The 26,579-nt window shown below is 50.1% G+C and overlaps 12 protein-coding genes across 12 annotated transcripts; 5 read left to right on the plus strand and 7 right to left on the minus strand.

The window, feature by feature from the left end:
- Positions 1–142: 142 nt before the first annotated feature.
- Positions 143–4,874, minus strand: N7462_008967 (putative glycogen debranching enzyme Gdb1; the record flags this gene model as incomplete). The annotated part of the gene is made up of 4 exons (XM_057080681.1): positions 143–211; positions 272–3,763; positions 3,808–4,588; positions 4,657–4,874. The coding sequence occupies 4 exons, from the start codon at positions 4,872–4,874 to the stop codon at positions 143–145; spliced, it is 4,560 nt and encodes a 1,519-aa protein (XP_056931009.1).
- Positions 4,875–5,597: 723 nt separating this feature from the next.
- N7462_008968 (glycerol-3-phosphate dehydrogenase family protein) lies at positions 5,598–7,024 on the minus strand (the record flags this gene model as incomplete). Its single annotated transcript, XM_057080682.1, has 3 exons — positions 5,598–5,653; positions 5,724–6,847; positions 6,963–7,024. The coding sequence occupies 3 exons, from the start codon at positions 7,022–7,024 to the stop codon at positions 5,598–5,600; spliced, it is 1,242 nt and encodes a 413-aa protein (XP_056931010.1).
- Positions 7,025–7,733: 709 nt separating this feature from the next.
- N7462_008969 (FAM207/SLX9 family protein) lies at positions 7,734–8,222 on the plus strand (the record flags this gene model as incomplete). Its single annotated transcript, XM_057080683.1, has 1 exon — positions 7,734–8,222. The coding sequence occupies one exon, from the start codon at positions 7,734–7,736 to the stop codon at positions 8,220–8,222; it is 489 nt and encodes a 162-aa protein (XP_056931011.1).
- A 587-nt stretch (positions 8,223–8,809) lies between these two features.
- On the minus strand, positions 8,810–10,666 carry N7462_008970 (FAD-dependent oxidoreductase; the record flags this gene model as incomplete). Its single annotated transcript, XM_057080684.1, has 2 exons — positions 8,810–9,829; positions 9,893–10,666. 2 exons carry the CDS (start codon positions 10,664–10,666, stop codon positions 8,810–8,812), a joined length of 1,794 nt encoding a protein of 597 aa, XP_056931012.1.
- A 1,169-nt stretch (positions 10,667–11,835) lies between these two features.
- On the plus strand, positions 11,836–13,750 carry N7462_008971 (putative ATP-dependent Clp protease; the record flags this gene model as incomplete). The annotated part of the gene is made up of 2 exons (XM_057080685.1): positions 11,836–12,283; positions 12,354–13,750. 2 exons carry the CDS (start codon positions 11,836–11,838, stop codon positions 13,748–13,750), a joined length of 1,845 nt encoding a protein of 614 aa, XP_056931013.1.
- A 485-nt stretch (positions 13,751–14,235) lies between these two features.
- On the minus strand, positions 14,236–18,012 carry N7462_008972 (uncharacterized protein; the record flags this gene model as incomplete). Its single annotated transcript, XM_057080686.1, has 3 exons — positions 14,236–14,851; positions 14,907–15,265; positions 15,328–18,012. 3 exons carry the CDS (start codon positions 18,010–18,012, stop codon positions 14,236–14,238), a joined length of 3,660 nt encoding a protein of 1,219 aa, XP_056931014.1.
- Positions 18,013–18,392: 380 nt separating this feature from the next.
- On the plus strand, positions 18,393–19,347 carry N7462_008973 (Rab family GTPase; the record flags this gene model as incomplete). The annotated part of the gene is made up of 5 exons (XM_057080687.1): positions 18,393–18,413; positions 18,467–18,584; positions 18,622–19,011; positions 19,084–19,164; positions 19,220–19,347. 5 exons carry the CDS (start codon positions 18,393–18,395, stop codon positions 19,345–19,347), a joined length of 738 nt encoding a protein of 245 aa, XP_056931015.1.
- Positions 19,348–20,159: 812 nt separating this feature from the next.
- Positions 20,160–21,299, minus strand: N7462_008974 (ribosome biogenesis protein BRX1; the record flags this gene model as incomplete). Its single annotated transcript, XM_057080688.1, has 2 exons — positions 20,160–21,006; positions 21,064–21,299. 2 exons carry the CDS (start codon positions 21,297–21,299, stop codon positions 20,160–20,162), a joined length of 1,083 nt encoding a protein of 360 aa, XP_056931016.1.
- A 232-nt stretch (positions 21,300–21,531) lies between these two features.
- N7462_008975 (pfkB family kinase) lies at positions 21,532–21,924 on the minus strand (the record flags this gene model as incomplete). Its single annotated transcript, XM_057080689.1, is given in 3 exon segments — positions 21,532–21,748; positions 21,762–21,864; positions 21,921–21,924. The coding sequence occupies 3 exon segments, from the start codon at positions 21,922–21,924 to the stop codon at positions 21,532–21,534; spliced, it is 324 nt and encodes a 107-aa protein (XP_056931017.1).
- Positions 21,925–22,003: 79 nt separating this feature from the next.
- N7462_008976 (uncharacterized protein) lies at positions 22,004–22,810 on the minus strand (the record flags this gene model as incomplete). The annotated part of the gene is made up of 3 exons (XM_057080690.1): positions 22,004–22,192; positions 22,281–22,677; positions 22,767–22,810. The coding sequence occupies 3 exons, from the start codon at positions 22,808–22,810 to the stop codon at positions 22,004–22,006; spliced, it is 630 nt and encodes a 209-aa protein (XP_056931018.1).
- Positions 22,811–23,820: 1,010 nt separating this feature from the next.
- On the plus strand, positions 23,821–24,680 carry N7462_008977 (uncharacterized protein; the record flags this gene model as incomplete). The annotated part of the gene is made up of 2 exons (XM_057080691.1): positions 23,821–23,907; positions 23,970–24,680. The coding sequence occupies 2 exons, from the start codon at positions 23,821–23,823 to the stop codon at positions 24,678–24,680; spliced, it is 798 nt and encodes a 265-aa protein (XP_056931019.1).
- Positions 24,681–25,188: 508 nt separating this feature from the next.
- On the plus strand, positions 25,189–25,707 carry N7462_008978 (uncharacterized protein; the record flags this gene model as incomplete). Its single annotated transcript, XM_057080692.1, has 3 exons — positions 25,189–25,290; positions 25,350–25,476; positions 25,550–25,707. The coding sequence occupies 3 exons, from the start codon at positions 25,189–25,191 to the stop codon at positions 25,705–25,707; spliced, it is 387 nt and encodes a 128-aa protein (XP_056931020.1).
- Positions 25,708–26,579: the final 872 nt, after the last annotated feature.

Below are 26,579 nucleotides of genomic sequence, written 5' to 3' on the forward strand. Positions count from 1 at the left end.
GATCATGTACTATCTTCTGATACCGTTGAATTCACAAAAAACTGTACCATGCAATGGAATGCGACTCATAAGGAATCAAACAAAGTAGACAATAAGAACACGCTTTCATATGCTTCGGTCATAAATTCTTCTCCAAGCAGATCTAAGAATGTTTTGAAGCATCATAATAAAGATCAAGCAGGCAGCCGGCAGACCATGCTTGAGTGGGACACTTAAATAATTCGCAGCTTATTAGTACTCAAACGCCTAACCTAAAGGGAGAGATACATACCGAGTCTGCACAATACGCTCCATTTTTGTTGGTTAATTCTGGCAGTCCCTTCCAAGGGCACTCCCGCAGTTCCTTTTTACATCCATCCAGACGCCGTGTAATCTGCTGGAAGGACTCAGTCCGCTCTTCTGGTGTCTTGCGTCTCAGAAGATCGAAATGTAACAAGGCCCGCAAGAAGTACCCGCGTTGCCAGGTCCACTCTGGGCCCTGGTGATAGTTGCGGCCTTTCGACGTGGCAAAGTCGGTCGAGTCTTCCGAATTATCGTAGTTCGGGCGATAGTTGAGGTCTGATGGGTCGAGGGTGGCCACGCCCACCGGGCCCAGAACTGCACCATCAGCGATGGACAGAGCCATGAGGGCATTTTCGGGGGTAAAGAGATCCGGTGCGACAGACATCGCAATAGGGAAGTTTCCGCGAAGCTGGTAGTCCTCGAAGGTTTTACCAGATTTGTACAAGTCCTTGTAGATTCCACGGCGATTGACGATGTTTGAATCCACATCATACTTGCTGTCATCCTTGGGATCGACTGGAACAAAGTAGCAGCGCTCGAAGTTGGCCTTGATCTTGTCTTTCCATTCCTTGAAGGTGATGGACTTGCCGTCGCCAATGTCCACTCCTTCGTGAGGATAGTCCTTAGAATCGTGCAGCTTGGCGACCCAGGATAGAGCACTATAAACAAGACCGGTGATCTCAATAGAAGCTCCATCTCGAGGAGTGCCAGGAACGCCCTTGTTTCCAGCCTTCTCACTCTCGCCCATCTTGTCTTGCCAGGTGCCACAGTTATTCTGGCTGCCGCCAAAGATGATTCCTGTGTCCCAATCCACCTTAATATCAATTTGGAACCCTTCAGATTTCATCTGAATATCAAGATCCGGGCCGGCATTGTATTCACGGAACGAGAGACCATGGGCGTGCCTCTGGAATACCTCCTGAACAACTTCAAGAACAGTCGGGGACTGTGAATATGCCCGAGGGTCATCAAAAGGAAACCAGGTATCATCATACGGCAAAAACCGCCGAGGAACCTTCTCTTGCAAGATGTCAATGCCATTAGGAGCCATGGTGGTGAAGTCTTGGATGGCCTGGAGGAAGAACCACACAGAGTCGCGCGAGTTGTATCTCGGCAATTTCCCACTGCTGAGCAGGTTAGGGATCATACCATGCTTTAGCACGCTTGCGAAAGCAATAATATGCTCTTTGGCGTCGTCAAATCGCCCAGTACACAGAAACAGTCCCCGGATCGAGATGAACACATCTCGTCCCCAGCACCTAGCCCAGTCTACCGCAAAATGGGGCAGGCCAGCGGCAAGGCTAGGAACTTGTTTGGAAGGCCAAAGCGAGGCAGATTTCACGTAGCCCATCTGTTGAACGCTAACCATGGCCAGTTGGTGAATGAATTCCTGACCGTGTCGCACATTGTCGCCGAACTGGTGAATGCCCCTCTTCCATGCAGCATTGTAGGCCACCTGAATAATTATCGCAAAGTAACGCGGGAGTAAAAAGCTGGGTAGCCCGCGAACAGCATCAAACTTCTCTCGAAGCCATGCGGCAGGCTTGTGCAGAGCAGCATGTCCGTCCTTGGAAGCGACCTTTTCCATGCGTCCTACGACATAGTCTAAAGCCCACTGACCTTCTCGGAGATGATCACACAGTGGGTGACCCAGCTTGTTGTATTTGATAATATCCTCCAAGACACTCCACCATCCTTGAAGACCGGCATACACCAAGGGGCCGTGGTTCGGGATGGCATACACGCCGTCCTGGCCGTCACTCGAGTCTCGCTCTTCGGCCTCGCAGCGATACAGCGCGAAATTTAGGTCGATCAAGTTCAGCTCGGAAAAGGCCTCATCCGCTCCGCTGGACAGGAAGTTATCCAGGCCACTTGCGTGCTCAGCCTCAGGTATCCATGTTTCGAAAAGAGCGATGGAGCCAGGCACAAGAGTTTCGAGCACGGATATGGTCACTTCGTTCCCATTGCCCTCGATCTTTGTGGCTTCAATATTTCTAGTCTTGCTTGGAAGACCCTTGAGATACTTGTCATCCGCCAAGACCTTAGCTTTGGCATCATCATCCGCATGAACCTCCAGAAGCCATGAGCCGATATGCTTGGCCTGAGTACCGGCAATATTGGTTGGAGGCAGAATGGCACCGCTTTCATTGCCTGGGAAGGCAGTGTGTGCGATGAGGAAGATACCCTTCCTCGTCTTTGGATGGACTCGGTGAACGGTGATGTATTCCCCGTCGTGGTGGATATGGGTTTCATCGTAGCCCTCAACTCCCATCATCGTGTGGAGCTCATTCAAGAGCTTCTTAACGCCGCCAATGCCGCCTTCTCCGGACCCAATCTCAACTTTCTCGGCCTCCGAAAACGGCGATGTGTATTGTCGAATTTCATGAACAAGGTCTACAAGCTTGGGATAGATCTCATCGTAGCCCATAACACTTCCGATGGCAGACGCGCACATTGCTACCAGGGCGGCATTGGGAAGAGTGTCTCGAGCATCCCGTTTCTGAGCTGGAACTTCATTGTCATGAGTGCAGTCCATGAAGAGGGCTTGGACCGGAGACGGTCTAATGTGAGTGATCTTTTCTCGGGAATCACCAGTATTTGCAGATGCGATGGCGTGGCTGCTGCCAGCTGAAGGGAGATCTACATCAAAGCTTCCAATGGGACGTCCACCATGACGGTGGACAAGGCGACTCAGCTCTGCAGTACTCCAGGCCTGCATCGCTTCACGGATCAATGCATTAATGCCCAGTCGCTTGACAAAGACATAGTCGGCCTCTTCAGATCCTGTGAACAGCTCAGCAAAGACTGTTAGATTGGGGCGAACCTTGCGCGCCTCATCCAGTAGGTATTCGGCGACAGGAAGCGGCGTCGAATGGCAATTATCAATTCGGAAGCCAGAGAAATACTTGGCCATCAAGCGGGTATACTGGGTCATGAAGTCCCACAGGAAAGGGTTATCTTCGGGTGAGTTGCCGTACCGAAGCTTGACGCAATCTCCCCAGACAATCACTTCACGACGCAGATATGCTTTCGAGTCGGGGCCAGCATTATCACGCATTGCATCAGCGTTCCAAATCCAGCCATTGTTAACAAGCGCAAGAGCTTTGGGGTTGTGCTTCTTCGTAACGTCGTTGTCAGGAAGACGAGTAAAATAAGTCTCGATTAGCGGGCTGTCCTTCGTGACAGGTCCCATCTTGGGGCCGTGTTCATCGATTCGGAGGTATTTAATGCGGTTGAAGAGTTGGTCCATGATGTCAGCGACATCTGCATCATATTCCTCATACAGTGGCAAATTTACCGCATCAAGAAGTTTAGTTAATGATGCTTCAACCGCAGCAATATCGGAGGAATTTTGATCGTAATCGCCGTGAAGGACAGTCAAGATAGCCGCACCGCATTTCGCATCCACAGATCGTCCAAATCTTCCAAAGACCTGTTTCGAATTTGGAATGCCATGCTCGCGAATAGTCTTAGCCTTCTCCTTCGGGGGAGTTCCTTGAAATTTTGCAAGTCAATCCCTTGCACGCTCGCGGGGTCAGTCTTCTCGCTGGTCCATGTATTCAAAATCTTCTTCGCATCGGCTTTCACATCAATGGCGTAGAACTCCCACAGTTTGATGCCATCCACTACGTGTTTGCGCATCACGTTCATGACTTTCAACAAGTCATCCTCGGTCTTGAACTCTGTAGGAAGACCTAAGCCTTCAAGATCATCGCCAAACTTCAGCAACGCAGTATCCAACTCCAGAGCGGATTCCAGCCAAGGAGCGGTCTCCACGCTGTATCCAGCCTCCGGGTGTTCCTCTAGCCACTTGCTGTTGTGAGCAGTATGGTTCCAAACCACATCAGTCAGAGTAAGGAGTCCGTAGTCCTTTTCCATACGAGGAACCAACGACGCAACATCCGCCTCGCCCTTTGGGAACAGAGCCGGGTCGAAGGTTAACTGATCGAAGATACTGTAGGGCGAATTGGATGCGCCACGCTGCATGAGCGGGGTAAAGTGAACCATGTTGTAGTTGCGCTGGCCGATTCCATGCAAATGCTTGTCCCAGTCAACCGGGTACTGTCCCATGAACTTGGAGATCACCGAAAAAATCGAGAGCGCGTTGAGCGGGAGGTCCTTGCCGCGTAAAGTAAGGCTCGGCGATACATCTATATAATGAAGAGGCGTCTTTGTCGGCTCTGGGGAGAGAACTGGCTCAACCGAGAAGACGGGGAGCGGAGAGAAAGTGGCATAGTAGGCGAAAGCGCCGGCGTTAAAAACTGGGATATCGATCTGAATGTTCCGGTTGAAATTTGGCTTTAATCTATTTCAGTTCAGTCGCTGGCTCTTCCACAACCTCACAGAATCAAATCTAAAGAGGGGAGATGGTACCTAAACTCGCGAAACGAATGGCGCTCGAATGCCTTGCCCTCCTCGGGGATGTTGACCCACAGGCTGCCTTGACGGCAGATGGAACTGGTCCCCTCGATGATGAAACGCAGTACATACCCCGCGTCTCCTGGAGGTGGTAAATAGATATATCCACCGGGTACATCGGGCGACCCATCGTCCTTCAATGGGAGCAGGTAGACCTGGCGCGAAGAAGCCATTGGGTACGTTGGGTGGACGGTGCGGGTTGGTTGCGGGGAGGATTGGAGGCGGCTGGAACGGTCTCCAAGACGCGAACACCTCAACCCAGTAAAAGTGCTGGGCGTTTTCAAGGAGCAAATTGCCTAAGAGGAGGCCGCAAGAGAGTGTTAAAGAGGAAAAGAACTCGAGCAGGGCGGTTCCCCCTCATCTGAGGGTCTTCGCGCCCGGTGACATCATGCATTATGGCTGGCGCGCGCCTTGGCAGGGTATTTTTAGCGCCGAGTCTGGACCGCCGCTGCAGGACTTCGTTCTACAACATTTTCGGCCAACCACGCCCGCAGGTTCTAGTTGAGACATTTGAGACACTGGCTGGATTATAGATTTATTTCTACCAGAAAGCACCCTGGACGTGCATAGGATAACCAAGGAATGTCCACGTTGGGGAGGGGGATGGAGAGAGAGCAGAACAACATCAAAGAATGTTCAGGGGAATCGATTTCGTATAGATGCAAAGATACAAGTCGTAAATCTATCTACAAGCCAAGTCCAAATCCACAAATCCATATCTCCAGCAATATCAAAGTCGGGCACTAGCGAACCGGGCGCCATCATCGCCTTGACAAGCCACATTGGAAGCAGAAATCGGGGAACGTGATACTGGGGGGCTGTAAAGGAAATGGGATCCGAAAATTAACACAACACACTCCATGGGAAAGGCAAAAAAAAAATCGGAATTAAGAGAATTACCGCTCGATATATGAAGGGATCTCTGCAACCTTCATGCTGCCCTCCAGGATCCCTGTTGATAGGGTTAGCAATGCGACCGGGCAATCACATATCAGTGCAGAGGGGAAAGAGGAAAAACATACGGTAGACAGCAGTAAAGAGGGGGAACTGGTCCTCCATGCCTTGCTTCTTGAGGAACTTGTTGACCTCCACGGCGGTCAAGGTACCCTGGAGCTTCTGGCCGTTCAACTCAGTCTTCTCGATCTCTTCAATTGGGAGGTTGCGCTCCACGCTATGCTTGGCGCAACGGAAGTTGCGGCCACCACTGCAGCTGGTGATCAGGTCGGCCACGCCAGCGCTCTCTTCAGTAAAGGTACGTTGGTCGATCGTAGCTCCAAAGAACTTGTCGCCGAACCGGACCATTTCCATCAGACCCACGCGCATCACAGCAGCCTTGGCGTTGTCGCCCCAGCCCATGCCATCAACCCAGCCAGCAGCCAGAGCCACAACGTTCTTCAGCGCACCGCTAATGGATACACCGGCAACATCGTTCACCACGCGCACATGGAAATAGGGACGGTGGAACAATGTCTTCAGGACGTCGTGGTTGACGGGCGGGTAGTCGGAGGGCAGAGCCTGCAACTTCACCTTTGAGAACTGACCGGAGGTATCACGGTGCTCAAACTGCACCAGGTCGACCTGGGAGGACGATGGGGAGCGCTGGGGGGAAGGAGCCTTGGAGTCCATGTGTGGAGGGTCATAAGCGATCGAGGTCTCCGACCATTTTTCCTGGGCGACCTCGTTGGCAATGTTAGCCCCGGACAGGGCACCGCAGTAGATGCCCAGAGTCTTGCCGATCGTCTCCGAGAAGAGGTTGATACCCTCCTCGTTGACATCAACGCCCTTGATGCACGAAATACCACGGGCGAAGGGGAGGATCTTGCCCTTGATCTGTTCACAGGTCTTGAGGATAAACTGATGGGGGAGGTTGAAGATGAGAAGGGTGCTGTCCTTGACGGCCGCTTCGACGGACGGGTTCGCATGGAGGTTCGCCGGCAACTGGATTCCTGGAAGGTACTTGACGTTCTCGTGGGTGCGGTTAATCACCTCTGTCAATTTCTGGGGCCCCGCGACGGCGGGATTGTAGTGTGGCGAGTCCTTTGCAATCTCGACATTCTCCTCAAACACCCACATTTCCACCTTCTCCTCGAAGATATCAGAGTTGCTGGCTGCATTTTCGGCGACGATCTTAGCGATGGCAGTGCCCCTACCGGTTGAGGAAAACCCGAACGTTAGCTTTTTTTTCTTCTTGGTTCTCAATTCGCACATGCCACCTGAGCGTGGAAGCGCAAGAGGCAAAAGGCACATATGAAATGACTTACCAGTTCCCGGAGCCTATCACTGCCACCTTGTGTTTGCGCTGGTACGGGCCGAGAGATCCCATGTTGGAGAGCGAAGCCGATGAAAATGATCTGCACACGGCAGAGTCGGCGAGGACGGGGAATTTAAAGGACGCTAGGGAAGCCGACGGGGGCGACCGGGGGAAAAAGACTGGGGTCTGGAACAGAGTGGCTAGAGGCGACCGAGGTTCACAGGCTCGAAAGACTCGACAGGCCGTGGAGGCGTGGCCAGGAAGGAGGATCCGATAAAGGCACGTTGGGGAGAACATGCGGGTGGGTTTGGGTGGTTCCCAATCGATACGAGATGCCCCAATCCCCGTTCGGCCCGGGAATTCGCTCTGCCAGGTACTTGGGGCAGTCCGCAGTTTGGGCCAGGGGAGGCGTCGCTCCTGATGTCAGACCTGATCACCGTCAGGGTTTGACCCGAGGGGAAGAGGTGGATCGGCGTTGAGCTGGGTAAACAGTCACGTCACAGAGCGGCGACGCATTTTCGTCATGAAGTGGATGCCTGGCTTGTATCAGTTTGAGCTCTGCATCTGTTGGAGCTGGTGGGCGCGGGTGCATGCTGGTTGGTGCTTGGGGCAGCGGGCAAGCCCAACGAGGTCAAGTCCAGGGCGGTCAAAGTGGAGCCCCGGCGGAACGCAAATTTGCAGCCCCGACATTCACCGCCGCGCACCGGTTCTTTCTCGTTCTTGCTTCTGATATTCCTTCCTAGACTCCACTCCTCCACTCCTCCACTCTCTTCTGCACAGGATGGGAAAGACCAGGAACGTCGGGAAGGTCGTGCCGACCAAGTCGGCCTTCGGGGACGACTTCCGCACCAGCAAGAAAGATAAGCGGCAGATCAAGCACGCGACTCTGATGTCCAAAATCGCAAAGAGCTCCAAGACTCCGAAGAAGCGCCGTCCCTCGAAAAAATTGGTCGCCAACCTGGAATCTCTCGCCGATGCCCTACCGGACGCTGCTGAGGAATCCCACGATGCGGCGAGTCAGGTCAATGTCATCAAGCAGAAGACCCTGCAGCACAAGCCCGGTGCCATGAAACGGCGCGAAAAGCTGGAGAAGGTCGAACGAGACCGATTCGCGAAGAATATGGCGCAGATGGCAACTCTTCCTCCAGCACCAACGGGCAGTACAGGCGACGCATCCGCAGATCCCAATGTCACGGCCAGTCGTTGGTCTGCGCTGCGCAACTTCATTTCGCAGACCATGGAACAACAGCCGGTTTTCCAGAAGAAATGAAACCTCGATTTGGGAATGGAATGGCTCAAAATAAACACTCAGTCCCTCTCTCGCCCTGGACAACCCTCACAACGCCAATAGGTGTGCCAGGAGTTGCTGACAACTTCTGCTGGATCTATGGGATATATCATAAGCCATAGATCTATCACAAGATGAAGATGAAGCAAGTTATTCGCCGTTTTGTCATTCTACGGAATACAACTACCGAGAGGGCTTGCTTTCCACCGAATTCAAGATTCGGTCTTCCAGCTTGTCAACAGATGAAGAGAGCATATTCCATACGATATTCGACTTCGCATGGGATCTCAGCATAGCACCCAATGAGCCCAGCTCCTGTTTCGGTTGAGCAAATGCCAAAAGATCAGGATCTGTCAATATCTGTGACCACGATACATGCCAAATGGAATATCAAAAATATATACATCAGCACCTGAATCCTCCAAGCGTGGTTCCAAAAAGTCAAAACAAAACATTGAACTTCGAACCATGACAATTTCATTCAACCAAGGAAACAATACAATTCGTATATAAAATCAACTTGCAACTAGAATTACAAAATACACCTCATCAATTTAAACAACAATCCCTTAAAGCTCGTATGCTTTGCTACTGTTCTTGAGGGTTGTTCGACATAATCCTGCATCATCCCAGTCTTCGCTCCCAACTCCCTTGCGAGCAATGAACAGCCCCGCAGGATCCCATTTTTGCTTGATGCTGTACAGACGGGGGTAGTTGTTACCCCAGAAAGATTGCTCAAACCCGGGCTCATAACCATTAGCCTCGTTTAGGTAGGCTCCCATCTGGTCTGCACCTTCAACAGATCGCAAGATAGGAATTTCCACATCCGTCATGTTCTTGATGATCGCCGTTTGCTGGGATAAGGTTGCATTGGTCTCCCAGCCTCTGGAGAAGAGCAAATGGGTGACCGTCTTGCGCCAGGCCGGGTTCACTGCACTATCGACTTTGTCCGCATTAGCAGCGACGGTGCCGCCAGCAACCACATGGCCTGTGAATCCTGAATATGGGCTCCATGCAATGCTCTTCCAGGCATTGGCCAGGCGGTCGGGGCCATCCTTTGATTTCAAAAGGTCCTTGGAGTACAGACGCGACGCCAGCAATGCGGTACTTCCGGTGCTGTCTGATGGTTTGCCATTGATCAATAGGGTGAAGATGGTCTCGTTCATTGTCGGGAGAGGGAGTGAGAAATTCGCAGTGCTGACCCCGGATATCTGTTGCAACTTGGCCGTCAGTGGTCGGAACAGTTGGTCAATCTCAGAAGGATCTGTTTTCCCGGGGAACATGAGCAAGGCGATAATAGTCGAGACCGATGTCTGCGCGTCCAGCGGCATGATGGGAAACCCAAAGTAGTAGCCCGAGCCGCCGGCGTCATTAAGCGATGGCAGAGCACCGTGCCATGCGCTAAAGGCATCCCAAAAGTGCGGATCATTTGCGGCAGTGGTGATATTCAAATTGTATACCACGACAGGAACTTCGTCGAAGGTACGCAACGTGACGCTGGTGACGACACCAAAGGTCCCGCCACCACCGCCTCGAAGCGCCCAGAAAAGATCCGAGTTCTGGTATGCGTTCACTGTGATAACGGAGCCCTTTAAGATCCCTTGTCAGCAAATTCTCTTTCAACACAAACGCAGTCGACGACTGGTACTTACATTGGCGGTCACGACTTCAAATTCCAGTGCATTGTCCGAACCTAAGCCACCCCAAGCCCCGAAGGGCGAATGACCTCCGCCCTGAACATATCCTCCAGCTGCACCCACAGTGTGTGAGGAACCACCGACGACCGTTCTGTTGTGCTTTGCGACGGCCTCATACATCTCTGGCAGCTGCACGCCCGCCGCAATGGTGATTGCCGGGCCCTCACCATTGGATCCGCCAGATGGCACAAAGTTTTCCACGACCTCGATATCCTTCATCTCATGGGTGAGAATCTGCAACGACTCGGGTGCTGTAGAGCGGCCGAGGAAGTCATGACCGGTATTCTTGATGGCAAGTCGAAGATTATGGCTGCTTGCGAACTGGACCGCCTTCTGGACGTCGGATGTACTCTGGGCCTTGACAGAGTACAGAGAGATGCGGCCTTGCTCGCAGGGGCTGTTCCGGGGCGAGTCCACGTAGCATGCCTGATGATGCTGAGGCCAGGCTTCCCAGTTCTCCCATTGAACCGCTCCCGGTTGGGAAGAGCGCCATGCTGAATCGGACCACAGGGCCGTCACGGCCTTGCATGCTGTCGCATCATAGCTCGACTTGTGGCAAACAGATGCGACCGGACGAACTGCTACCAGGTTGCCATTCAGGGTATTGTTCAAAGCTCTCCAGTCCGTTCGGGAAGGCCAGCAGCTATCATGGGGCCGACAACGACAGTTGGAGGACTGTGGTGCCGCAAGAGCAACGGTTGACAAGAGAAAAAATCGAATGACTCTCATGATATTTGTATATAAAAACCATGACACTGTTTAGGCTCCGTACTTCTCTTCTATGAAAAATTTCTCCCCTTTATATACGTATTCTATCTGGGCAGTGCAGAACCAAATGCCCAATATCCAGTGTATAGAATACGAAGTTACCTGCTTGGGAAGTGGAGCCCAGCGAACCAGACACGCCCGCATGGACCGGTGCATGGCTGAGTGCGGATCCTTGTATTGATCAAGATTGACATCACCGAGCCAAAAGTCAAGTGGACCCTCGCGGGATTGACCCAAAACGGAAACCAAAATAATCAAATCAAATCGCGAAGGGCCGACATGATGATATATCCCGGCACAACTCTTTAAGCTAATGGCAAAATTATTGAATGCTTGAGAATCCATGGGGCTGCTAGGCTTGATCAGGTCATTATCCGCGATCTGACTAATTATCGTGGTGCTTGAAGGCTCTATTTGTCTAGAAGAAAAGAGAAACCGAGCAAGTGAACAAAATATCCTCTTTGATTTTTAAAATCAGTTTCCTAGTGGTAAATCTATACAAATTGTACGCAACTTATTAACATAATGATCGTGCCAGCTTTTCCAAAGCCATCGTGGCGAATAGTATGAGATCCAGCTTATATAGATCTGGGGAACTCGATGACTGTAAGACAGTCATGGTTTGGTGCAAATATTTCTCTTTTTTGCATTGATAGAATTATCTAAACACTATGCTCATGAAAGTCTAGGTATCTACAATCAAGATTCATTTTCATAGAGAGGTCAAGGAAAGCACTATATATTTGTGAAAGGCAAACTGATAGATAAAAGTAACACGCCAAATAACCGCCACCTAAGCAACTCATACCTGACTTTTTGGGGACGCCAACAATACAACATTATAGGACTTAAGGAAGTTGGACATGAAGCAGCCATAACTCACTCACGAGGACTTTCTACAAATGTCCTAAATGTCCCAGCTTCATCGCCAGGAATGGTCCTTATCAAGGCGCTTATCAAGCCCACCGCTTGTTCTCGGCCCCCGACTATCCGGACAGCCCCAAATGACTCAGCCGATAAGACCACCGCTGCGGGGAAAGCTCCGTAATCTGATCACCACTCCGCACACGCTCTCCGGGGCCTCTTGATTCTCGACACCCGTCTCATATAAGCGCTACAGTCTCGGGGCGATGCTGTGGCGGCCCATTCAGCGTCAGCTTTCCCTTGCCTGGGCGCATGGCGAGGCTGCTCGCGCTGTCCGATACTGGCCGACCCAAACATCTATCAGCCGGGCGCGCCTGCTCTCCAGCACTGCCGCTAGTTTCCCAACGTTTTCACAATTCAACCGATCTGATTTCACAACACAGCCTTTTACTGGAAGCTATGAAACTGGGCTTCCGACGTCTGGTCCCCTAGGCTCGACACCAGCCTTCGGCGCACCGCGTATCACGCCAAAGGTGTTAAAGCAGTACCTCGACCAATATGTTGTGGGCCAGGACCGTGCCAAGAAAGTCCTGAGCGTGGCGGTCTATAATCATTATCAACGTGTGCAGGAATTGCAGCGACGTGAAGATGAAGCCGCAGAGCTTTTGGTAAAGCGCCAAAGGAAAGAGGCCCTGGCGAGTCATCCCTTGGAAGGTGCGCCCTATCTTGATCCTATCACGTTTAATATACTCATGAACTGGCTAACCTTTGGAACGCGCTGTAGATGAGTTTCCGGGCCAGCAACGAACAGTGGGTCTCACGCCAACCTCTAAATCTCGACAGGGCACTCTGCTAGATCAGGGTGAGCTGGTGGATACGTCACCGCTGCAACTTGAGAAGTCCAATATCTTACTCTTGGGGCCATCGGGTGTTGGAAAAACTCTCATGGCAAAAACTCTTGCCCGCGTTCTCTCAGTACCGTTCAGCATCTCGGATTGTACACCATTTACGCAGGCGGGCTATATTGGAGAGGATGCCGAGACATGCGTTCATCGGCTACTAGCTGCCGCGAACTACGATGTGGAGCAAGCCGAAAGGGGAATCATTGTGCTCGATGAGATAGACAAAATCGCCGCCGCCAAAGTGAGCCATGGCAAGGATGTAGGTGGAGAGGGAGTCCAACAGGCTCTGTTGAAGATTATCGAGGGCACAACAATCCAGGTACAGGCCAAACCAGAAAAGAACCCTCGTTCAACAAGTCCTCCAAACTCGTATCCATCCAACAGCCCTCTTGGAAATACCCCCTTTCAGCCACACAACACCACCCAGGCTGCTAAAGGCGAAATATATAATGTGCGCACGGACAACATTTTGTTCGTGTTCTCGGGCGCCTTCGTTGGGCTACACAAGGTCGTTATGGATCGAATCTCGCGTGGCTCCATTGGCTTTGGCCAGCCTGTCCGCGGATCTTCAACCTTGACCGACCTGCCGGGCACTTCTGATGAGGCACAGAATGAACCCCAAATAATTCTTCCCGGCTCCGAAGAGGAGGCGCTCTACAAGAAGCACCTCCCCTTTTTTACTTCCGCATCTCCCAACGGAGCGGGCGCATCACCAAATTATTTCAATGCACTTGATCTTCTTACACCTGCCGACCTACAAAGCTATGGTTTCATTCCAGAATTGATTGGTCGAATCCCCGTGACCGCCGCGCTCTCGACGCTCACCCAGCCCTTGTTGCTGCGCATTCTCACCGAACCGCGCAATTCTCTCCTCGCACAATACACCACCCTCTTTTCACTGTCTGGCATTGAGCTACGCTTTACAACACCGGCGTTGCACAAAATTGCAACCAATGCCTTCAAGATGGGAACTGGAGCACGAGCACTGCGGACCGAGATGGAAACTATCCTCAGCGATGCGATGTTCGAGGCTCCCGGATCCAGCGTGAAGTTCGTTCTCGTAACCGAAGCTGTGGCTGATCGCCAAGAACAACCAATCTACCTTGCCCGTGGCCAAGGCGGCAAGTTCCACGCAATGATTTCCGCTGAAGAGAGCGAATGGGAGGAGAAGACGCGGAGGGGCAAGAAGGACAGGAAAGGCAAGACGGCGAACGAGGTCACCAACGGGGCGCAGCATGCAGCAAATTTCCAGGAGTACCGGAAACGGGCTATCGGTTAGTTTTTCGATTAATGGACTAGCTGTGATCCAGTATCGTGGCCGGCGCGTCCAAGATCCAGTATCTGAGTGTACATAAATTTTATTATTATTATCAGGGGCTTATATGTTATTCACACGTCTCGCATGTCTTTCGAGCTCTCCTCATTTATAAATTTGCATCAACGTGGTTGTTATGTTTGCCCAGGTTAATTGAATGTGCGTTGGGTTAGTAAAAATTCAATTCAACTAGCGAATGGGGTTATTTGAATGATTAAAATAGTGAAAATAGGGCAAAGGGTATCTTGTATGAATGGAATGAGGGAAAGAGAAGCATAAGAGGTACCCCTGAGCTCTGTGCCAAAGGAAAATACCCTGGACGGTTTAAATCATGCCTTGCTGTTTCAAGAAACCAAAAAAAGGAAAAGAGAAGCTCCATAGCCAAGGACGAAGATCGAATAGAAAATATGAGGGGAAAATAGCTGGAGCCCAGGCAGAACCGGACTTCTTCAACGGTATGGGGTGGGGTAGTTGTGCTTGCGAGGCTGTTTCCACTCGCCAGTTTTCGGCGCAGTTGGTGCATTCGCCTGGAGCTCCTTTGGGGGTTCCCTGGGCGTAGGGATACCAATGGATAAAGCACTCGGTGTTCGTGGTGTTTGGGTCATAGGGGAGGAAGGCAAATCATTCTTGCCACTCTTTTGAGTTGCCGGCATCCGTGTTCGATGGAGCCGGTCTAGCACCACCGTCTCGTCGATTCTACCCCGGGATATGAATGCTTTGGCAGAGTAATGAAAAGCGTGACGCCACGATGACCAGTGACTTAGCAGTAAAGGGTTATCGACATTAGAGATCACGGTTGTTTTCCGAAAACGAGCGGCATAGATGAGCGTCCAGCCTGCAAAAGCTTCGACAAGGTGATCGGCATTCCGCTCCGCCTGTGTTAGGCCCCTGGGAATATGAAATGCTGCGTTCTCTGAACGTGACCCATAGCCAGCTAATGGAATCGAAACGACGTTGCTGTTTGATTCATCAAGACGGCTAGGATCGAGACTTTCAGGTCGGAAGTGAGGAAACTTCTTGTCCATCGAGTTGCATTTCATGATGGCCAAGATAAGGTTGACCAAACTAGAAACAAGGTCAGACTCTGATTGCCCTGCTTGAGGGAATATGGAATACATACTGCTTGTCCTGACCTTTGTCGCGCCTCGGATTGTTCAACCTCTCTTCCAGATAGGCCATGATATCTGGGCGTATGAACATCTTCCAGTCTCCTGGGCCATTCTTTCTCAGAATCTCGTACATCCAGGCCATGATTACGGCCGCTCGTTCAACATCGTGTTCAAGCAAATCATCGGTGATGAGATAAGCACCTCCGCGAGAAAGTATGCGCTGGAAATGTGCACCAGATTGGCAGTAACGTAAGTCAGGTAACTCTAGAGGACGCGAAAGACGGCATGTCCAGAATCCCATTTCAGGGTTTCTGAGAACGTCTCGAATTGCGGGTTCCAGTGTATGATAATCGCGAAATGATTCATGGAACTATATCAATTAGCTTATCTTTTTCTTTCCGAATTGTTCAAGATATGGCTTAGGTAACGTACCAAAGTAACACCGCCCTTGCTGTTCTTGATGAATTTGGCCCAATCAGACCAAACTACTACACCATGTTTCTGAAGCCATTTTTCCAGTATGTTTCGCTCCATGCGAGCTTCTTCCTCATCTGGGAAGTGCAGATAGAACATATCTGCAGGAGACTTGTCTCGAGAACTTAGGATAGTTGCGAGCTCCTTGAATGTAATATGAAGTTGATCTTGAAAAAAGCTTTTGATTATTGCCTCGGGATTATGCGATGCTGGTAGGGCGTCGTTCTGGTTACCCGTAAACGAAGACAGGTTGCTGTTGTCGACTAGATGCGGAACATCTGGTGTGATATCCATGGCATCTGATTGTTCTGGCTCGTTCCCTTGCGCAGATGCAGTAGCCAAAAATGGACGATGTCTGAGGCGAGGATCTGTTACAACCCTAGCTGGTTGATTTGGATCGCGAGGGTTTGACGTTTCGGTTCCCGCGGCCTGAGTGACGCCTCCTAAAGCGCTGGGGTTAGCGCGATCAATGGGAGAATGAACGGCAGAGCCTGATTGATTACGAGGCCCTAGGTTGGTAGGATTCATGTGTCTATCAGTCAAGTACTTGGGAGGCGGCAGAGGAACTCGCACACCAAGGCGAATTGGAACGCCGAATGGCACCCGGGCTTCTCCCCGTGTGAGGAAGGAGAAGTCTGAAGATTTGAGAGAGTATGCAAGCCACGCATTTCCATTGGTTTCAGGGTAATAAACGGCCATTCGATTTGCCTTGAAAAGATACTCTGTCATATGGAATATCCCGGGATTGGAGTCCTCGAACCCTTCCATCCAGGATGTGCACCATAAGATGTTCGACTCGTCGAAGCTCGCTGCAACATTGCAAAGCTCGGTGTACTCGCCAAGGCTGAAGAGATCACGGAACCACATTTCGAAGGGCCTGCCTTTGCGCATTGAAGCCTTTGATGCAAGAAGATCAAGCTTGATTTCCTTTGTAATACCACATAATCGTGCAACACCAATGAATTTCCTTTCTGGGCCAAAAAAGACGTGCGCTAGAACCTCATGTTTATTAAAAAAGTACCCATTAGTGGTTTTCGTTGCGCCTTCCTCTGGAGTACCAGTTGGCATTTGGGCGATCTTTGCGCTCTCAGACAAAGCGGGCTCTATGCTGGAAGGGGCCGATTCCTTGGGAGGTAGCGGCTTAGATGGAGCCATTTTCTCGCGAACACTAGTAGAAGTCAAAGGCCGACGCTTGTCAGGCGTATGAGAGTCATATGTTGAAGATGATCGAAATTGTCTGCTGGAGTCGGGCAAATTAAAAGAATCCGAGGGAGAATAGGTGTCAGATGCAAAAAATCTTCCGCGAGGCGATCGTGATCGCAATTGGCCGCGTGGTGATCGAGCTCTCTCATAGGGCGATGGGGATCTTCGCCGGCGCTCCGGGGAGTTCGATCCTCGACGAAATTCCGAGCGCTGGCGAAAGCTCCCATTTCCAGACTCTCTGGGCCTATAGCAATCACCACGAAATGAAAGAGAATCACGGTGGCTGACTTGTTCTTGAGGTTTCTGTTTCCGCCCCTGGCTTTCGGACATAGCAGTAGCGACCCGTAGGGGTGCTCTTGTTTCTGAAGGAAATAAGGGTGCCGCTTCCGAGACAGCAGGAGCCGCCTCTCTTGGGGATTCACTAGGAGCAAATGCATTTGATGTAGTGATGGGAAGGTTGAATTTAGAAAATGATGCACCAGTTGTTCGTTCAGAGAATTCCGAAGGCTTCATTAAGCTCACTTGGCTTCTAGTTGGCTCTCGATCCCCCCAGCGAGTTGCGAATTTAGACGTGGACCCTCGATTTTGAACAGTCTGGTTAGCACCGAAGGTAGCAAACAACGGTGCTTCTGCAGGCTTTTGTGGGGGTTGTTTAGTAGATTGTGTCTGCTTCACGTCTGATTGTTTCGGGGGGCGCTGGCATCCTTCCGAGTCTTTACTGTTCGCTTGACGCCGTGACTCTGCTCTGGGTGCTTCAGAAGATTGAGGAACCTCCCCTGGAGGCGGCGAAGAAGAGCGGGGCTGACTAGGATTCCCTACTGCAGGGGTCCCTTGCCCGGGCGAGGTAGACAATTGCACTTTACCGCTTGTTTGAGGCGTCTCAGAAGACACAAAAAGAGGGGTTCTATTTGAGGCAATTGAGGAGCTGCTGTCAGCTCGGTCATGATCAGACGGCGCATTTGAGAGACGCGCCTCCGACGGCGAATCATTCTGAATGGATTCATTTTCTTTTGGCTGAGAAAATTCTTCAATTTCTGGCGAAAAAAGCGCCCTAGAGAGCCGAACGGCTCTCTCGGCTCTTTTGAATCGACGAGCTTGCTTTCGTTGTTGAGTTTCTTTCTCGCGAGCGGCGATGTCTCGCTTCCAGTTGATCAAGTCGAAGGCGGTTTCATTCCCCGCTTGAATATTGCATTTCTTCTTCTCCCACTCGACCAAAGTAATATCGGAGTCAAAGTTTTCTGCTGGTTCCAAACTAGCACGATGAAGAGGATAACCCGCCCATTTGACCAGGTATCTTATCTCTCTGGTATTCGCAGTAACTTCCTCGGCAAGGATAGTCTCAACTTCGTATTCGGACTGCATTTCACTGTCGGCAGTTGATGCGAGAGAATCGGAATCAGAGACATTATCAGCATCTTCAATTTCCGTATTTGACGTCATGGTCGCGGCCGTTTAAGATGCACTTCAAAATATTCAAGGCTGTAGAAGACCGCCCCACGATGTATGGGGAGGTTAAGATGGAACACCCCAGTGCTTGGCTGATGTTAAAGAAGGAATCCGTCAGAATGGCCGATTGAGGGTCACGGAGAGTCCCAAACAGCCACCATCATTCAAACAAACCCTCCCCACAGTTCAACGTCAAAAGATTGGCGCATCAAACCCAAAGTGTGGTGCGGCAAAGCACCGCCACGTGACTCGGGCGTTAAGGAGACACTCCACCTGGAAGCATCGCCTTCTCCCTAATTGCTTGCATACTCGCCTTCTTTTTGTCCCTTTTCGACACCTTCGCCCATTTCTCTCCCCTTTACCCTCTCCTCAAAATGGCCAACGACGAATATGATGTGAGTACTCAACCCGGTGTTTGTTTTCTCCAAGTTGCTGACAGTGGCTGCAGTTTCTCTTCAAAGGTAACGTTGCCTCGTGCGGATACCGCATCCCCCTCCGCGCGACCGCTTTGTGTTCCTCCCCTTCCTCCGCTCCAAAAACTTCCTCTGCGATACTCGGCGCCCAACGTACCAGTAAGAAATTTGGATATTAATGGTTGTCTAGTGGTGTTGATTGGAGACTCCGGTGTCGGTAAATCTAACCTGTTGAGTCGATTCACGCGCAACGAGTTCAACCTTGACTCCAAGTCCACGATCGGTGTCGAATTTGCAACTCGCTCGATCCAGGTCGACTCCAAGACTATCAAGGCGCAGATCTGGGATACTGCTGGTCAGGAACGCTACCGTGCGATTACCTCTGCGTACTACCGTGGCGCCGTGGGTGCCCTCCTCGTCTACGATATCAGCAAGCATCAGACCTACGACAATGTCAACCGGTGGTTGAAGGAGCTGCGGGACCATGCCGATTCCAACATCGTTATCATGCTGGTTGGTAACAAGAGTGATTTGAGACACCTTCGTGCCGTCCCCACCGAGGAGGCCAAGCAGTTTGCCAGTATGTTTGGGTAGCTCTGAGCGACATGCGGATTACTGGTCAGAGAAGCTAACCATGGTGACCATCCGATAGGCGAGAACAACCTTTCCTTCATCGAAACCTCTGCTCTCGATGCCAGCAACGTCGAGCTGGCGTTCCAGAACATCCTCACAGGTGGGTCACCTCCAGGCACCAGACCCTGTGCGGGCCACGCTAACATAACTGCCAGAAATCTACCGCATCGTTTCCAGCAAGGCCCTCGACAATGGCGAGGCAGGCTCCAGCCTGCCTGGGAAGGGCCAACCTGTGATTGACTTCACCCCTCAGGAAAACGACCAGAAGCAGGGCTGCTGCTAGAGGATGTACGGACTGCAACGACTCTTCTTTTACAATGTGATTGGAATGGACTTGATCTGCAACGGAGTCTGTAATTCGAGGCGAAGACGATACACGGGCGGGATTCGGACATGGTAGAAAGCATGCAGATGAAGTGGCCAATCCCGGACATATTTCCCGATAGTCGGATCTTTGCTTTTCTTTTTCTCCCTTTTCTTCTTTCTTCTTCTTGTTACGTCCTTGCTGTGTTCTGCGTGGTTCGCAACGAAATTGATTTCTTTCCACCAGACTCGTTTCTCCCCTGTTTTCCGCCGTTGGTACTCCGCGGTCGCCGGTGCACTAAATTAGGTTGGGCGTCATTGTGGCTACCTGGTCTTGTATGAATCCTTTCTAGAAACTCAGTATATCCAAATGATGTCTTTTGGTGACGTATCAAACGCCCCTGTCCAGCATGAACCCGGCTTTCTGTAGAGTTGTCGATTGCGGAGTGGTCCAAATGTCTGCCATGGACGCCTCTGGCCCACCTGCAGCTCCACCAAAGCAATTTGCTTCTCCGCTAGTAGAGCGCAGAGCAGCAAGAAATTGACAGCCATCAAGTGATACGTACCAGTGAAACGTCACACTGGGCCTGGTCTGATCTATTGATTTACATTGATTTACGGAGGAGCAAGCATGAAGTCATAAAATGCAATGTACTTTTTTCTTAAAATTAACCAGAATGAGACTTTGCCCTGACGCCATAGCAGACCGTGAATGATATCTTCGCACCAAATATACATGTAGTCGAATTTCGAATCATCGCGATGGTGTTCCTAAAAGAGTCCGCGATGCCCTTAAGCAAACAATTTCCTCGTCTCCAGAGCATCGTGTTTCCGCGAGGAGTTGTCCGTCAGTCCCAGATCCGTCCGCTTGGCTTCGCGGTCGATCTTCACGTCTTTGCGCTGCGAGTACCGCCCAGCCTTGCTCATGCGGATCTCGCGACGGACCTGGTTAGGGCTGACATACTCCTTATTCTCGTAGATGACGGGGCCACCGAAGCTACCTTCCAAGATCACGATGGGGGTCAGGACGAAACGGGGTCCGATCTCGACCAGAGAGACCTCAGGCTCACCACTCTTGGACTTCGGGGTAGATTTGGCGGTTTCTTCACCGTCCTTCTTTCCGCCACCCTCGGACTCACGGATCTCGTAGATACGGATCCAGATCTTACCGTCCACGCCAAAGACACCAATGATGCGGTCCACGAATGGCTTCATACCCTTAACACCGCGCTTGGGGACGCAGAAAACGCCACGCAGCATCTCGCGGACCAGGCCGCGATATTCAGAGCCAGGGTTGCCCATGTCGGGACCCTGCTCATCGAATGACCGATCGAAAACCACAATGCCTCTGCCACCCTTCAGGCAGTTTCCTGCAAAACCGGCACCAAGCTCGCCCATAGTGTGAAGGTTGGTCAGGTGGAACTTGATGGTGGGGCCGTTCGGCGGGCGCGAAAGCCAGAGGTAGAGATCTTGGCCGTTCTTCTTGGCCTCGAGGAAGAAAATCATGTTGCAGGAGTGAAGATCGGCGAGAGAGTTGAGCAGCAGGTTGTAACCAGCGGTCTTCTTCTTGGTGTCAAGTTTGGTCTCTTTATGAGTATGGGGGAGGAGGGCGCAGAGATCGGACATCAAGTGACGGTGGCTAGAAAAGAGTCAATTACGATGCAGGATGCGAAGCGCGTTGGAGAGGATGGCTTACCGATGTGTCACACCACGGGATGTGAGAATTAGAACCCGGGTCTTAGGCATCATGCCTGCAGCGAGTTGTCTCTTCGCTTCAGCGATGCGGTCTTCCACTCCAGTCTCGTCTTCGCTGTCGGTAGTGTCGTCGGCATCTTCAAGGAGGGCCTCCATCTCCACGTCCATCTCCTCATCCACATCTTCGGTCGGTTGCCGAGCCTTCTTCTTGGAAACTGTCTTGTAAACTGCCGCCATTGTGGTGTTCAAATCCTGGAGCAGGTATGTGCAAGACAGAAGCTACTGAGAAAATTGGTGGCAGAATATTTTTGTTGCACACCGCCCATGCCGGTGGAATATCACGTGCTGCAATCATCCCGTTCAGGTGAACTGCTTGGACCCACCGGTTGCTTGCATGAAGTACTTAGTTTTATCGAAATAGATTGAAAATCTCCTATTGAAGTCGATGCTATGATGCTGTTTCGTTTACCTAGGAAAAATTTTCCAATGCCCGACCTAGGCCGGAGAAGCCCTCCTGAGCCACCTTCCGACCTGCAATTTGATTAGCGAAGCTTAGCTTTTTCGCAAGATCCCATTCTTCATTTTTGCAGTTCAAAGCGTAAAGCATTCCTGCAATGAATGTATCTCCAGCTCCAATGGGACTGGTGAAAGTCAGCTTGCTTCCTTTCCAAGGGGCCGAAGGCCAACTTGCTCGATCACTCGAAAGTCTTCCGCCGCATACGCGTCGGCATGAGCAAAATTTCCAGATCCTGGCTCAATAGCATCAGCCCCATCTTGACCCCAAGTGCAACATAAAAAAAGGCTTGGGTTTGAAATGATTAGCCCACGACCAGCCCTTGATCGGTTGAGGTAACTCACGCATCGCGGGCTTGGCTCGATTGTTTTCGTACGCATTCTTCTGCTGAAGTATATCTCTTATTCTTTGCAAAATATTAGTAAAATTAAAAGCTGCGGTTCGAGAGGGTTTCCACCTGTGCCCAGGTCTTGGAGTAGAAGACAACATCGGCCTGCGCTGCAAGCTCTTGAAGACCAGGTCGGCCTGGCTTCTCAATCTCGACACTGATGCGAACGCCTGGAAACTGCCTTCGAAGATATCGAATGCATTCGGCAGTCACTTGTGGTATTCGTCCCTGAATCGTGCTCAGCGGATTGACTCAAGTATGGACTATCTAGAGCCGGTTGACCAATCAATACCAATGGAATTCCAACTGATCATACCTCAAAGTGGAACCAGGAAGTCTGTGGACCAATTTCGTCTGCAATTGTCATAAACTCCTCCACAGTCATTTCCGGAAGCTCATTGTAATTGACAATGGTTCTGCTGCCAGTGGATTGACTTTTGATGATATAACATGACGCTGGTTCTGTAAAATTCTCACGATAGATGCAATGGTCGAGGTTCACCCCAGGTGCAAGTGCAGAGATGATTTGTTGCGATGCTACTGAGGACTTTGCCGGCAGGACGGAGACCAGCTTCAGCGCCAATGCTCTCTCCGAGGAAGCATGCGAGATCACCTGTTGCAGTACTTCAAGGGTATTAGGACAATTACCGCCTCGCCTTCGGGAAACATTGGATGCTCGCAGCTTCTCATCTTCCTCGGGATAATATGGAGTGCTATGACATGGGAAGCGGAGTTAGCAGTCGTATGTAATAAACATTGAGCTCTCTGTCTTGGAAAAGAGAAGAGATGGTCATGGACTTACGTTAGAATGGTATCTATATAACATGCACCTATAGCAACCAACATTTTGCCTGGAGGTATGAGCCCCAGGCTCTTTTGAAATCCACGGAACGGGAATAGCGGATGTTTGTGCAAAGTACGGGGACATTCTCGGGAACGGGCTTGCTTTCCCTTGTTCGGCCGCCCGACAAAATGGCCAGGCCGTGCGCTCGGGAGGATTAGTCATGGCCTTGTGAGGCTCAGGCTGCCAGTGCAGCCGCGGCCAAGATTACTACATCCATATGCACATGTAGCAAGTTAGTCAATATTTTGCTTTACAAGTGCTTGACTGGCTACCTGGCCTCTCAATTTCCTTTAAGATAGAATTATTCTTTGCCAAAAATTGGCTTTAAGTGAATTTATTTGTCAAACAAAGAAACCATTGAGATACTGTCAAGCTTTGATGATAAAATTAAGTGTTGACATTCTCGGGCACATCGTCATGCATCTTGTGTTTCTGCAATCTGGCTATGTTTGGAAGTGGATCTGGTCTTCAGGCCTAGTTTGCAGCAAAATTATGATTGTCTATATGCGGGCAGCATGCATACATAAAAGGGAAGGCTATACGCTTGATGCGAGGCAGACTGTAGGCCCTAGATTTCCAAAGAAACAGAAGCTCCATTCTTTGACATTGGAAGACCGTTTCATTTATCCACTTCTGTCATACTACCTTTGGCTTTTTTTGATCTTAGGAAGTTAGAAATCAGGAAAAAATGTGGATTGGAGTGAAGTGGCACTTGAGACCATAAAGATTCGACCCATCCACCCATTGTGCATATCGATTTCAAGATGTAATTCTCTACAGGATGTTTGGTTGCGTGCAGTCATCAATGAAAGGGACTCAAAACTGACATGCAAGGGTGTTTGTTTGTCTTGATTGCATTTCATGGCAAACAAGGGGATCTGCATCATGGCTGTGCTCCAGGCAGGAAATAGATATCTATATGAGTGCATAACTTCATCTCAAAATTCATCTGGATACTTTCCTCATCTCCACCTCACTCCCTATTCTAGACCACCAGAACAACCCGACAACAATGGGTCAACGGAGCAAAGTGCTGGACACAGATGGTCCAACCCCCAAATTTCTCTATGCCATCATCAAGCAGCTTGACTTGAAGACCGTGAGCTCATATCTGTCTATTATTGAAGATCACTATGTACTAATTGGAATACTCATGATTAGATTGACTGGAATCGAGTGGCCACGGAGCTTGGAGTCTCAAATGGCCATGCAGCCCGAATGCGATACTCAAGATTCCGGTCACAAATGGACGGACCGTCTCCAAGGTCCATCAAAAGAAAAAACGCAAAGAAATCTGGCAAAGGAGAAAAGGGAGAAGCTACTCCTGCGAAAGGCAAAAGGTCCTCATCCATGATGCCCTCAGTCCCCCCGGATTTATTACCGAAAGCGGAGCCTATGGAGCTGTCAATCTCACCTTCTCACTTCAACTTCAATCCCTTTGTCAAATACGAACCTGGCAGTCAGCCCCCTACCGAGCCTCAGCCTCTTTCTGAAAACACCGAAGGCTCTTATCCGGGTCTGTCACAGATGATGCCACCACACTGTATCCACATGCCAGCTCAGCCATTTCAGTATGTCTCAAGTGGCATTCCGTTCCCCTTGACATCTGGGTCCTCGCCCTCGATGTCTCTATCGAGTGTGTCGCCGTTTCAGAGCATCTACAATCCATTTCATATGCCCCAAGAGATAAGCATGCAAGACTTTCATTCGCAGCTCTCCGCTAGTCCCTCCAATACCCAAGCCTGCACCTGGGATGCCACAACACAGCTGGGGAGAGAATCGATCCCAATACCAGTGAAAATCAAGGATGAGCCCGACAACCACGGGAGTTGTGTGATTCAGATTGAAAGAACCCAGGAGATTAACTCTTGAAAGCATTTTGGTTTTATTGGGAGCTGGGTGCGGTAGATGAATTCCTGTGTATTGTTACAATTGGAATTACAAAAAAGGAAATCCGATCAATATCGATGAAAGTCAAAGTAGACAGAGCACCTATTGTCATAGGCCATATTGGGGCTCAAACCTCTATGATATTCAAGATATATTCTCTGGTTGAAGGCATAATCCTGAGAGTGTTTATACGGATAGGAAATGACATCAATTTGGGATGGCCAGTATGACTACAAGGCAACCATGCACTTAACAAGTTCAGGAAATAAAGACAATGATAGGTTTAGGGAGAGAAATCTATTTTGAGAACTGTATGAAGAGGTGTGTCGGACATTACCTCGATTTTGTTCTCACTTTGTCTCCCCCTCCACCTCTCAAACAACTTCCCACATCTTCACACGTTGAAATTCATCGACATCTTCACCACATCATCCAACTTTGATTTCATTATTTGACATTACAGTGAATATCTTGACCACACCACGTGAACATGGCACCGGCCAAAAACATTAACAGCGCTGATACGGGGGCGGATTCTGAGAATCGCTTCCTGGCTCAGTGTCTGAAATGTCTCGATCCAGAAGAGAAAAAGGTACTTGACTCTTCCTTAAGATATCCTTGACTGCAATGAAGTGGTACTAATTGACTAAGATTGACATGGCTGCTGTGGCCGCCGCATTAGAATACACAAACTCGAAGTCTGCTGGAAACCGGTATGGCCAGCTGAGGAAGAAGTATTCCATCAAGGTTGACACTTTCTACCCCCGTGGAGAGGCAAGTAACCCCACATAATCGTCGAAAAAAGTTATCTGTATTTATATTTTTCAAGGCTTTCGGCTCCCCTAAGCGAGTTTCAAAGGTGACCAAGCCGCCCCGAAAGCGTGGGCGAAAGCCTAAGAAGCAGAACAATGAGGCCAACGAGGAACCTCCTGTCGAAAAGAATCATTCTGAGAAAGAGGCCAAGAGTTACGATGCTCCCCCTGCTTATGAGGAAAATGAGGAAGCCTAATTATGTTGATTACTCGCTCCTGGTAAGTTCTCTCTAGCTCATACGAGCACTGCCTTTACTCATCGGCACTGACTTGCATAGTTGCTTGGGTTACGTACTCATAAATTTCGAATTTAATAGTGATGATATCGAGGCTGGGATAACGACTTGAGAAATTGTTTTCCTTTTGCAGTTTTCTTCTGGGCTTGGGAATTTTTCTTGAGATATTGCTGGCGTGGTAGATTCGCACTGAGCTCATTGCTTAATACTCGAAGTCAAATGCGGGTACTGCATTTAATCTTGCAATAGGCGACGGCCTACTCAATTTGAATACCATATTCTATCATGCTTCACATATTGTCCGACTCTGAATGGTAACAGCTGGTGCCGGATAATCTAGTCAACTTTGGTGCATCTCTGCACGTAGTCCACTGGAAATTCTAGACATAGGATTATCCTCTGCCTACCCTCCATAATAGATTATCCTGGCCTTGAAACCATCATATTAACTGTCAAATTATCTGAAAAAATTGCTAGTTCTTCAAATGAGGATGCATTGTTCAAAACTTTTCCTTAAGATCCAAAGAGCGTGGGTCTTATACGAGATATGAATGCTCATTTTACAAAATAACAAAGCAATCGATGTATCACCTGCGTGTCCTACTCCTGCAAACAATTTAGATGAATATATTTGAAAAGCATAGCATAGTAGTAGATGGTATCTGTGGCCTAGTAACTATGTTGGAGAATCAATAACAATATCGACTTGGAAGATAGCTTGGAATCTACAAGACCACAAAGAACTACGCACTTATATTGGATATTGATTTAATTGTATGTCTAGCATAAGCTCTGATATTCACGTGCTGCCATCGTGTTGTCACCCAGAGAAT

Source organism: Penicillium macrosclerotiorum, assembly GCF_028827735.1.
Source record: "Penicillium macrosclerotiorum strain IBT 26536 chromosome Unknown utg000008l_segment0_segment0, whole genome shotgun sequence".
In the NCBI taxonomy this organism is placed as follows: domain Eukaryota; kingdom Fungi; phylum Ascomycota; class Eurotiomycetes; order Eurotiales; family Aspergillaceae; genus Penicillium; species Penicillium macrosclerotiorum.